This window comes from Capsicum annuum, chromosome 9 (genome assembly GCF_002878395.1).
Source record: "Capsicum annuum cultivar UCD-10X-F1 chromosome 9, UCD10Xv1.1, whole genome shotgun sequence".
Classification (NCBI taxonomy): domain Eukaryota; kingdom Viridiplantae; phylum Streptophyta; class Magnoliopsida; order Solanales; family Solanaceae; genus Capsicum; species Capsicum annuum.
In genome coordinates this window covers 26088170-26101634 of record NC_061119.1, presented here as the reverse complement: position 1 = coordinate 26101634, position 13465 = coordinate 26088170, and the positions used below count along the sequence as shown (strand labels likewise).

Genomic DNA, 13465 nt, shown 5'->3' with positions numbered 1-13465 from the left:
AGTTAATGTTTTTAAAAAGATTGTTTTAATTTTTATTTTTATCTTTTAATAATTTTTTTTGTGGTGCTGACGTGTGGCAGTTTTGCCTTATTATTAGAAATTGATTGAAGATTATAATTTTTGACAATCAATTTTCTATGCTTGTTTTGATTTTTAATTGCAAGGATAATAAAGAAAATATGCGGATAATGTGCTGTAACGTTAAAATTTTTTCACGTAAATTAAAAATTTATATTACATATGCTATTAAAATAAAAATTAAGGTCATTTCGAATTTAGCTTTATTTAAATAATAATTTTATTTTATTAAATATGTAATTTTTAATAATGGTAGTTAATGTTTTTAAAAAGATTGTTTTAATTTTAATTTTTATTTTTTAATAGTCTTTTTTTGTGGTGCTGACGTGTGGCAGTTTTGCCTCTATTATTAGAAATAGATAGAAGATTATAATTTTTGACAATCAATTTTCTATGCTTGTTTTGAGTTTTAATTGCAAGGATAATAAAGAAAATATGCGGATAATGTGCTGTAACGTTAACAAATTTTCACGTAAATTAAAACTTTAAATTACATATGCTATTAAAATAAAAATTAAGGTCATTTCGAATTTACCTTTATTTAAATAATAAGTTTTTTTTATTAAATATGTAATTTTTAATAATGGTAGTTGACATTTTTTTAAAAGTTACTTTAAGTTTTTAATTTTTTGGTGATTAAAATTTATTAATCACCATATATATTTTTTTTAATGGTAGTTAATGCTTTTAAAAAGATTATTTTAATTTTTAATAGTCTTTTTTTATGGTGCTTACGTGTGGCAGTTTCGTCTCTATTATTAAAAATAGAGAGATTTCGAGTATTGTGTATATCATTGTGATGGTGATACTCCTCATAAATGATCTCCGTTGACAACGCTTGAAGAATGTGATCTATTTGGCCCATAGTAGCTTCCATAAAAATGACTTGAAAAGTCTATCGAGATGTTTACCCCCAAGTCCATGTTACTTGATATGCGTAAAGGCTATAAACTTCTGTCACTTAATTATGGTTAATTTAATAGTATATATTATCACCTTATTAAATTATTTAGTCATGATAAATTAAAATTATTTGATATAAATAATGGGTGTGGGTAAATTTACCATTCCATTCTGAGCTAGTTAGTCCCAATTGAATCATTGTTCTGTTAGGTAGATATGGTGTTTTTTTTTGAATATATTAGTTCATTGATTTCTCAATTGAAAGTAAAACTTGGTTGCTGGAACCAAAAGTTAGGCCGACTACTTTCTTCCTGCGACTTCTTTAGCCACTCCGCATTTGTTGTATTCAGACTGCCATTTCAATCACATAGTATGATTTCTAAGATGAGACAATTACTAAAATGTTCTTAGTAAGTTTTTAATAATGATACTAATTGAAATTACTTCTTAAATGTTCAATCAGTAAAACATTTTGACTAATGCTTAGATGAGGGAATTATCAATAAAGTAAAAAGAAAAGCTTAAATAGCCAATCAACCGAGGGACCAAACTTTCCTACCCTACACTCCCATTTACATTTGTCCTTTTCCTAACCCTTTCCTTACCCTTTTCATGATTGACATTAGTATTTTCTTGGATGCTTTATTACTTTGACTCATACTATGTAAAGATCTAATTAAAGTCACACTTTAATAACTGCATCAATTTTAACCATGTGAGTTTAGCCAAGCAAAATTAGTCTTAAATTGGGATAAAAAGGACAGATAGCAATACCTTGACGGCAAATGTAAAGGATTTTCCAATTATGATGACCCTATGTGCTTTAATGACGACTTCTGGATTCAACAAAAAGTTCCTTCATAAGGGGAAGGGAATGCAACTATTTATGATTATAATAATATTTAAAAAGAAAAACACCAGGGTGTGATTTATTAATTAACGAAGTTGACACAAATCATGAAGACTAGAAGTCTAATTAAATGATTTTTTTTATATACGTTCAAATTTTAGTGGTCAGAATTGGTAAGTATTGGTGAGGAGATAATATGTACCTAATAAGTTGAGATAGATTCAAGAATGGTAAGACGATGACAACAAGTGCTAGTTTTTTGAGTTCTAAATTCAATTTTTATACATTTTTAGTGGACACATATATGAGATTTGGACTGTATTGCACTGCCAAAACTCATAACTTACTGACGCCTTCATCCGCTCATGCTAATGTGATAACCGAGGTGAGCACAAGAGCAAAACCAATAAGTAATTGAAAAAAATAAGCAAGGTGCGTACAAAATGGCCCGGTATAAAAAAAATATTAAAGGGTAACTAAATGGTACTAACAGTGGCCCTCAGACCCATGAGACAGATTCTTTGGAAGATGCTGTTATTATTAGTTCCCAGTTCCACCACATATTCACATTCTTGTATAAATTTCTTGTCATTTTTACTTTTCTTTTCTTGTTCAGATAAAGAGGATGTAAACTAAACTAGCGGAGATGACAAGTTTAATTTTTCACTCTCACTATCCCCCTAATTTCTCAACAATATTAGTTAGTCTTTAAAGCCATCAATCTCTTCAAACCGTTAATCAAGAAAATCTATGGCTCAACAGGTACTACTTTGTCCGTAGTTTTTTCTTCAGTTTCTTTTCCTAATAATGAGAAAAAGGGAGAATGAGAAGGAAACTAACATAGTGAGAATCGAACTTACACCTATTGTATGCATAATTCTCATCGATATTACTAAACAGAAAGCCGTAAATCGTGATGTTCGATTTCCTTTGTCCCCTAATTCTTTCTTTGATTTTTTCCTATTATATGAGAGAAAACAAGAGGGGATGAGAACAAAGTCACAAACCAATATTTTGAGAATCGAACTGACATTATTGTATAAATGACTCTCACTAATACTAATAAATTATATGTCAAGATAGTCAATCTCCTTTATCCTTAATTTTTTTTCTTTTATATTTTCCTATTAAGGAAAAAAAAGGGAATGAGAAAGAAACCGATACTATGAGAATCAAACTGACATCTATTGTGTAAATGTTTGTCACTAATACTACTAGACTGTTAGTCGTGGTGGTCTTCTTTAATTTTTTTCCTTATTCCACACTTCATTAGTATTAAAATGTGATTTCTTAACATATTTCTACTTTGTTTAATTTTGGAAGTTTTATATTGAATGTGAGTTTTGGTGATGGTGCAGAGAGAAGGGTGGCCACTTGGGCTGCAACCATTGATGAATATGAGAAATGGCGGTTTTGATGGATCAATTTCATTCAATACTTTGATCACTTCTTCTTCCTCTCATTGTTCTTCTGATCTTGATACTGAGGTTTGTGCTCTCTTTTTTCAAAATTTGTTTTTTAAAAATATTTTCTACGTCCAAAATGAGAAAATACTGAATGACCATATACTAGTAAAAAGAAAATAAATATTGGCCTTGAAAAAACTCTTGGTTGGTTCAGGATGCATTAATGGAGCAAAGAGGATGACATGTAAAGTTTGTTTTCCTTTTTTTCTTTTTCAATCTAATCATCTGGTAACTGGTATCTAGATATATATGGTTTTAGTCGGGGTAGAGGTAGATCGAAGAAATATTGGAGGGAGGTGATTAGAAATGATATGGAGCAATTACAACTTACGGAGGACATGATCCTTGATAAGAAGGTGTGGAGGACGCCGATTAGGGTAGAGAGTTAGGAGGTGGGAGTGCGTCTGTAACAATAAGGGAGCGTTCTTTTGTGTCTGTAGTTTTTTATGCGTGGTGTTGTGTGATGTCTATGATTTAGGTTAGATAGTCCTTATTTTTATCTTGTGGTGGCAGTATTATCTTGTTGCTAGCGGTGTTAGTTTATTTTGCACTTATCTTTTGTGTTTGTTATACTGTTATCGGTTCTAAGCCGGGTGTCGACCGACATTCATCTACCACCTATAAATTCATCTACGACATGTAAACTATAACAAAATAATACAATAGTGATCACTAAGTTTCAATTTTGCTGAAAATAATTCTTGTCTGGGCGAAAATTTTTACACAAAAGAATAACTTGAATGAAAATAAAAAAAATATATGTATATATACACACACGTTGAAATATTATGTTGACAAAAATAATGAAGAAGCTGGGGATTTTTTTTTCAACTTAAAATCTTATAAAAAAAAGTAAATACATAATTACATTACTGATCTTGTTCGAGTTTTGTAAAAAGATATTTACTTTAATTTCGACCTATTACCCCATGATTCTTCTTTATTTCATTGTAAATACACCATTTTTCGTTGAATCTCAGTCACAATAAAGAGAGTGGATGCATGCACCAATCAGGTGCTGCCACGTGTCAAATAATTTTAATTTCATATTTTATTTATTTATTTAATAATTTTTTTCCTTTTTATTTAATTTGTCACCCCTCCCTTCCCCCACCCCGCATCCAACAGCTCCCCCCACGCGTCCAGGTCAACAGCTCCCCCCACCCCACCCCTTGAGTCCAGTTTCCTCCATTAAAATGGAGCTTAAAGCTCCTGTACAATCTCCATTTTAATGGAGTTTTAAGCTCTATTTTTATTTATGACCCCACCTCACCTCCCCACCCCCACCCCGTCCAACACCTCCCTCCCCCATTCCCGTCTAGCTCCCTCCATTAAAATGGAACTTAAAGCTTCATTAAAATGGAGGTTGTACATCAGATTTCCTTTTTTGAATTATGGTGATGATGATGTTGTTGTTGTTGCTTTAATTGATGTTGGTGTTGTTGTAATTGATGTTGTTGTTGTAATTGTTGTTGTTGTTGTTGAGTTATGGTGATGAAGAAGAAGTTGGGGAAGAAGACAATGGTGGATGAGTGGGGTTGCGGGGGTGGGGTGAGTGGGGGGGGGGTGTTATGAAATAATTTTAAAAAAATAAATATTAATTTAAAAAAATATATAAATTATATATTAAATTATTTACACGTGGCATCTTCTAATTGGTCAAAAAAGTTAATTTTTGCCTTTTCACGCGCTTGTGGCCCGTGTATAACGTAGAGGGTCAAAATGGTATATTTGCAACGAAATAAAAAAAATTCGTAGGGTAATAAGTCAAAATTAAAGTTTAGGTATCTTTTTAAAAATTTCGAACAAGATCAGTGGAGTAATTATGTATTTACTCTAAAATAAAATACATGAACGCATGTGTGACATACACATAGAATTAGGACTTCTTCCTCACATAAAACCTATGTAACACTAATTTTTGGAAAAAAGATATCTATTACTAAATAATGTTTTCACTTTTTTGTCTTACCATATATTATAGTGGACTTATTTTTCACGTATACAAGAGAAAAGAAAACTTACCAATAGTAATTCTCCATAATTTTTTCTCTTACCATAATTTAGGACTCCTTAATTTTCAAGATTATAATCAATTATAAAATTAATAAAATAATAATTGAAGGAAAAAAGTGAAAAAATAATTTTGTCTATTGCAAAGTTTTTTAATGAAGAAAAAAGTTCAAATAATATTTATAAGGAGCTTCACAATTTTAATATTGTTATAAAATAAGAAATAATAAAGAAGAAGAGCAGAGAGAATAGAGAGAGTGATTCTTATTTCTTCTCTTGAGGAATGAGAGATCGTATGATTGTCAATGCAATGAACAAAACCTTCTATTTATAGGAAAAATTTACTCCTAGTCTGAGTAAAAGACAGATGCTTCAATTCCTAATAGATATCAAAGTAGATCTTGATACATATTCACTATAATGTAAATACATTTATAACACTCCCCCTTGAATGTTTAATTGGTAGATAATGTGCCTCGTTAAAACCTTACTAGAAAAAATTCAGTAGGAAAAAATCTAGTGAAGGAAAAAGAGTACACATCTCTAATAATACGCATTTCGGCTACCTCATTAAAAACCTTACAAGGAAAACCTACTGGGACAAAACCTCGTAAGGAAAAAAGCGTACAACGCGTATTAACTCCCTTAATGAGAACATCCTTCACCTTTGCATCTCGATCTTGTGCAGCATCTTCTTGAAAGTTGCAATTGGAGAAGATTTGGTGAATAAATCAGTCGCATTGTCAGTTGAACGAATCTGTTATATGTTAATATCATCATTCTTTTGTAGCTCATGTATGTAGAAAAGTTTTGGCAAAATATGATTCGTTCTATCTCCATTTATGAATCCTCCCTTAAGATGTGTTATGTATGCTGAATTATCTCTGTATAGAATTGTGGGTAGATTGTCATATTTCACACCATATTTTTCTCGAATGAGATGTATCATAGACCTCAACCATACACATTCTCGGTTTGCTTCATGAATAGCTATTATCTCAGCATGATTCGATGAAGTGGCTACGATAGACTGCTTTGTATATCTCCAAGATATGACAGTACCACCGCATATGAACACATAGCCTATTTGAGACTAAGCTTTATGCGGGTCAGATAAGTACCCAACATCAGCATGATCAATAAAATTGGGACTGCAATCTTTAGAATAAAACAAGCTCATGTGTTTTATCCTATTTTGATGTCTCATAGTAGGAGCGGAAATATATACCTTACTAGCAAATTAACTGAAAAGGCTATAGGCCTTGTAGTATTTGCAAGGTACATGAGTGCATCAATTGCACTAAGATATGGTACTTCATAAACAATCCAATTCGATATATTTTGAATTTCAACAAATAATCTATTGCTTTGAAAACTCTCCAAGAGTTCCAATGATGTTCAAGCAATAAGTTTATACAATTTAAGGATTATCAATAAGTTTCTCAGAAACTTTTATATGCTTCAAGCAGTTTGAATCCTTAAAAGTTTTCACATAAGTTTTATCAAGTGACAATATTCAACATTTCATGAGTAACATCTTCAAGTGTCTGGACTGCAAATCAAATAAGTTTTACGCTTAGCAAAATGCATCCTTTCATGTCACTTGATAAATGTTTCTACGTCAGCATGCTTAAATTAACGTAGAATTCAGATCCTCATAATCTTTTACAATATTGAGCCAATATTGTATCAAAGATATCGTCGATGATTTCTTATTTTGTATCGGTTCACAATGCGACATAATATTTTGAGATCTCATTACTTCATTATTTTCAGGTACCTAAACCTCTCATAAGGTTTTATGAAGTGTTATGTCGTAGGATCTTCAAGAGCACATTGCCTTCTTATCATGATTATTTGCTCCTTATCCTTTTCTAGGATTATTTCATTTGGAACCGATTGGTCTATCATGCTTCACGCATACATAGACTTTATCCTTTAAGGACACAAAATAGGAGCACTTGCAGCTAAATATGAGATGTTTTCGGCGTTTGACTTGAATTATCTTTTGAATGAGGATCTGATGATAATTTCTAACATATTTCTTAGCGTCTTATAATCTCCCTCTTACGTTAGGAAAACTAACATACATCCTTCATCTTCTTTGAGGAATCCATCTTTGTGCATCATGGTATATTCATTAATCGTATACCGCACGTCAAAACTATTAGATAGAATAGTTGGTTTATGACCTTGAACCAATTGTGTGGGAAGAAATAATCATAATTTATTGGTCTAATGCATACAAGTGTTATTGTATGCAACATATCATATTTCAAACCAACACATGAAGCTTTATTCTCATTAGCAATGGTTTAGCTATTTATCGAAGGCATTCAATGCCAAACCATCATCATCAAGATAACTTTCTTGATTTCACAATCTGAAAATTATTTTCTTAACTCAATTTTATTGAGCAAACAACTTTATGAATATCAAACTGCATGTTGACAATGAATGTACATATGATCATCTCCCTTATTCACTTTTTCTAATTTTCAAATTTGAAGGGATCCAATCCTAATATTGGTTGGTCCAAACAACTTATCACGAGAACAAACGACATAAACAATTCTTGAAGAATCTTCTAGTTCTCAATACAAGCACATCTTCGAGATGTCACAATCGTTCATATCAATTTATGAACTTTTATTCTAGTAAACTCCAAGTTTACCATGATATGTACTTTTTCTTTAGTAAATTTCAGATTTACTATTACATGAATAAATTTTAGATTTACTACTTCAGAAGTAGATTTCAAAATTGTTCAACCTCTTTCGGAGGTGAGTTGTGATACAATCACAATCAAGTGCACGTTTGCATTAATAAGTTTCTCATTCCCCAGGAATGGAATATAATCATGTCTTAAGTCTATCAAATTATGATAGCTTATAACCTCTTCCAAAATTTTGCTACTTCAGAAGCAAATCGAGGCATACATATAATGTAGAGAATTTTTCTCTAGTATATCTTATAATCATATAAACGTTTGAAAATATCATCGCTTTTGATGGTCATTATCATATTGTCCCTCCACGCGTATATTCGTGCATTCAATCACTTGTCTTCTTTCAGACATATTATGCACTGCTACCATATACACCTCAAGAATGAAGTAAGTTATCATATTTCAGACTTATCATATATTGCTACCACATTCACTTCATGGAATAGAGCATATTCAATGGGTTGAATTTCATGACTTTTTATCAAATACCCATTATTTTATTTTAGCCATCATAATATCATCAATATGGTGCATTGGGATTCAAATCCAACATCTTAGGCATAAATCAATGGGTCTTAAACCCAATATCTTTTCATTATGGTGCATCGGGACTCTAACCCAATGTATTAATCTCTTGATGCAATAAGAACTTGAATCCACCATCTTACCTTTAATCAATGCATGATAAATCAAATACATTCCATGTGGACCATTTATACCATGTGAAAGCATGAGTTAATTAATTTAAACTATTAATTGTGTGCTTACCTTCTTGTTGTTGTAGTTGGTACTCCGCTTCTGCCAACTTTAGTACCAAAGCATATTGACGTGCACGATAATATTTTTCAATGATCATATTCAGACAGGACACATAATTCCTTACCGCTAGATTCAGTAATACAAATTCATAGTTAATAATTTTAACTACATGCAGTGACCGGCAACCAGAAAGCCTTATGCAATTAATAATTATAATGGATGTATCTAACTAATCGAAGGTTTTGACATGCACTGACATGATATTAATGATATTACTGGCAAGAGTAAAAGAAACATCAAAACCAAATTAAAGCAAACTATGATGAAATCGTATAAGTTGATGTTATATTCCTTGTACTCTTAATGGAGTAGTACATTTTAAAAAAAAATAAAAATTAAGCACTTAATGATTCTGGCCACTTAGCAAACTGTCTCGTGCTTATGGTATCATGACAATGAATAAGGAAAAGCAAACCAATAGAGAGAAAAATTAATATTAATGTAATATGCCACCTTTTGTTAACAATATGACATAACTCCAAAAGCTCTCAGTAATGAACATCTTTTACGGACTGGACATTAGAATAATAATCAAATATTTAAAGTTCTGTAGCTCACCGTAAAAACATACTTACATTAACTCTTGATGAGATCTCAATTGATTAGAGACCCGTGCTGATAACGTGTTATAAAACAAGAAATAATAAAGAAGAAGAGCAGAGAGAATAGAGAGAGTGATTCTTATTTCTTCTCTTGAGGGATAAGAGATCGTATGATTGTCAATACAATGAACAAAACCACTCTATTTATAGGGAAAATTTACTCCTAGTCTGAGTAAAAGACAGATGCTTCAAATCCTAATAGATCTTGATAGACATTCACCATAATGTAAATACATTTATAACAAAAATAGTGTTTTACCTTCTCCAAAAAAAAAGAAAGAAACAGGTGTTTTATATTTGGAAAGAATTAAATTTTAGGGAAATATTAGTATATTTATTTTAAAAAAATTTATTGTAGGAAAAAAAGGTAAAAGATAATTTTTTCTAAAACAGACTATTTTAATGAAGGATAAAAAGTTCAAATCATATTTTTAAGGGTCTTCACACTTTTAATATTATTTATTGCACTTGAATGAAAATTGAATTTTATAGGTAGAGGACTTAAAATTAATCTCCACACAATACATTCTTTCCATATTGTTTTTAACTAATGCACTCCCATTCTACAAATTCTGAATTCATCTCTAATTCCAATCTTCTCATGACACCACTTTATGGTGTTATTTTTGTTTTTTTATAAAGAATGCAGCATTTGCATGTTATATTCACAATGGGATCAATATCTTATCAAAAATTGGAAGGGAGAGATATAGCACTTTACTCTCTACACATGGCCTTACAATTATTATGTTTCTCTACTGAAAAAAATGTCTGTTCTAATAATTTTAAACAAAAATACCTCTTTCTTTTTCTTCTATACTTTTATTTAAGGCAGAATATATTAATAACTTGTTACATATGTTAGTAAATTTTATTAGATATTCGAATGCGGACATATTTCAATTGAACATTTGAAGGCATTATATAAGAAACATTTCTATCAGACATTTTCAACTTATATTTTAGAAAAGTTTATGGGCATGTTTTTACAGGTTCATTACGTAGATAAGTTAATCACATAAATATGCATTCCCTTTAACTATACACATCAATATCAATTGAAACAGGTTTGGAGTTTTACAGCTTATTCAGATTAATGTGTATAATGAAAGGACATGTCATATTCTAAGAAGTTAATTCATTTACATAATGGGTAATTTACAACATGCACAGAAGTTTTTCCAAAATTGTAAATTGAAAGTGTCTAATAAGAACACTTTTTCATATATAATATATTCAAGTTTTCAATCGAAATAAGCATCTATAGTCTGAATATCTAAATGAAATTCAGTGATAAATTTAAGGTTCTCTCAATGTGTTCAACCTTATTTTAGTCTAGATGAATCTAATAGTCAAGCAATAGACTGACCATAAAGTCAATATCCCATTATTTTCTTTGGTTATTGCAGTCTACTGCTTCATTCTTTCATGACAAGAGCATAACTCTAGGAAGCCTCACTGGAATTACAAGCATTCTAGAGTTTTCAAGAAGATCAACAAGAAGTAGAACAATAGTGGAAACCAAAATAAGGGACCCCAACAAGAAGGTTAGCAGTAACAAATCAAGAACTCGGTTATTTTCACTTTGCTCAAAGTTGAATACTGATGCAGTAAGCATGAACAATAATATTAATTCTGCCCCATCATTAGGCCATTTTCTTGAAGCAGAGAGAAAAGCAACAGCTACTTATGGGCTTGATGATTTTAATCAATTATCAAATTATTCAAATGTGAACACTAATTCATTGTTCATTGGCGGACAAATTGCTCCTCCTCATGATGAATCAAGTAAAGGGCTATTTGAGCAAACTGATCAAAGTGGGCATCATGGAAGTCATTTGATTTTCTCATGTTTATGTGGACACTTAGTTCATTGACTGATTTTCCGTAGTTGTGAAATTTTATTCTTATATTATTTGTGGTCTGATTGGGATGGAAAATTTGGTTTAATAATAGGTGATTTTTTGTTTGATTCATGATGTGGGGTAGATGAAATCTTGATTCTTGAGCATTTCTTATTGTCATTGGAAGTAGTAAATTAATTTTCATATAACATCTTGGATTGCTACGAAGGGGTGACTAAAAGTAATTGGTAAAATTGTTGTTATGTGTGACTAGAAGGTCATGGGTTTATGGCTTGAAAATAATATTTTGTAGAAATGTAAGGTAAAACTGCTTACAATCGACCTTTATAATTGGACTCTTCTCCAGACTCTACACATAACGAAAATTTTAGTTCAGAATATTGTCCCCCTTATTTTTGGATTGTTACATCACTTGTTCCCCTTCAAAAAAGGCAGATTTACAATTTGAAGTTTATGGTCTCTCTATAATAATTTTAAATTAATATATATTAAGAATTAAATTTATAATTAATATTTATAAATATTTAATAATTTATTTAAATATATATATATACATAAATGATCAGAATAAAAATTGTTGAACTTTTGTAAATTTGTAAATTATTACGTAGATCCGCCACTACTTTAAGCTGTAGTCTTGCACTTCAGCTCAGCATTATTAAAGAAAATCATATTTCCAAGTATCAACATTGTAATACATGTATAGTATTTGGGTTCGGAACTAATTTGATTCACAACGTTGTTATATGGAAGGTCTTTTATTAGGGAAAAGGATATCACGTAACTTTTTTTTTTAAAATAATAGACAATAATGACTCATGTTTCTTGTTTTAGACAAAAGTAACACTTCAACTGTTTTAAATGTCATTTATTAGTCCTTTGTTTTAATAAGCCACACGCGCCTTTATTTTTTATTTAATTAAGCCACACGCTAAAGGATAAAGATTTGCAGTTGTTATTTTCCCTAAAAAGAAGAAATGACTGATACCTACAGTTCAGGCTAAAGGATTAAGGTTTGCAGTTATCCTTTTTCCGAAAAAAAAAAAATAATTGGTACCTACAACTCCCTTACCTTTTTCAGTTGTTCTTTCCGATTAGGGTTTTCCGACGTTTGTAGTGATGAAAATGAAGAAAAAAATTAATATTGATACGAAATTAGCTGGTAAAGGTATAAGATATGATCCTAATTTCGTTGCTACTGATGATGATTTTGAAGATTTAACAAATCATGATGTTCGATTGAAGGATTTGAAGAATGTTCATGCTAGTCCTAGTCGAATTACTAGGTCTCAAGGTAAATTAGTAGGTGATCCATCAATGGCGAAACAAAAAAAATCAGCTAAAAAAAGGTGTAAGTGATGATTCAGATCTTGTTGTTATTCGAAAAAAAATAAAAAATAATAGTGATTCAAAAAATGATGAAGATGATGGTAAGTCCTCTAAAGGAAAGGAGAAGATAAGTGTGAATGATGAAGGAGATGCTCTTGTTCCTCCCAAAAAAATAGAAAAAAGGAATTGATCAAATGACGGAGATGATGATGCTCAATCATCCAAAAAGAAAAGTAGAAAAGTTCCTTGGAAGATAAAAATACCCAAATTAACTGATTTTGAGGTACATTATTTGTGCTTTGTATGTATTAATTATGTCTGATAGATGTTCACTTGTTGTGTAGAATTTGTGTATGTTTAAAATATGTGTGTTATTGATGTATATAATATGTGTCAGTGTTATATATGAAATATATTGAGTAGTGATTTTTGTGAAATTTAGTGTACATTGACTGTATAACTATTTGTGTATCAGGATTGTATCATAACTGTATATAATTTGTATATTTATACTGTAACTGTGTAAAATTAGCAATACTGTTGTAATGAATACTGTATGAGTAAAATTAGTGTACATTGACTATATAACTACTTGTGTATCAGGCTTGTATAAGAACTGTGTATAGTTTGAATATTTATACTGTATGAGTAAAATTAGTGTACATTGACTGTATAAAAATCGGGATTGTATAAGAACTGTGTATAGTTTGAATATTTATATTGTAACTATGTAAAATTAGCAACACTGTTGTAACGAATACTGTATGAGTAATATATGTAGCTTTTTAAAATATTTGTACCTAAAAGTACAC

The 13465-nt window shown here is 30.5% G+C and overlaps 1 protein-coding gene across 1 annotated transcript; it reads left to right on the top strand.

The window, feature by feature from the left end:
* The first annotated feature begins 758 nt into the window (after positions 1-758).
* On the top strand, positions 759-11665 carry LOC107843006 (uncharacterized protein At3g17950). The gene is made up of 3 exons (XM_016687125.2): positions 759-2593; positions 3190-3318; positions 10869-11665. The coding sequence occupies exons 1-3, from the start codon at positions 2582-2584 to the stop codon at positions 11334-11336; spliced, it is 609 nt and encodes a 202-aa protein (XP_016542611.2). The 5' UTR covers positions 759-2581; the 3' UTR covers positions 11337-11665.
* The last annotated feature ends 1800 nt before the right edge of the window (positions 11666-13465 follow it).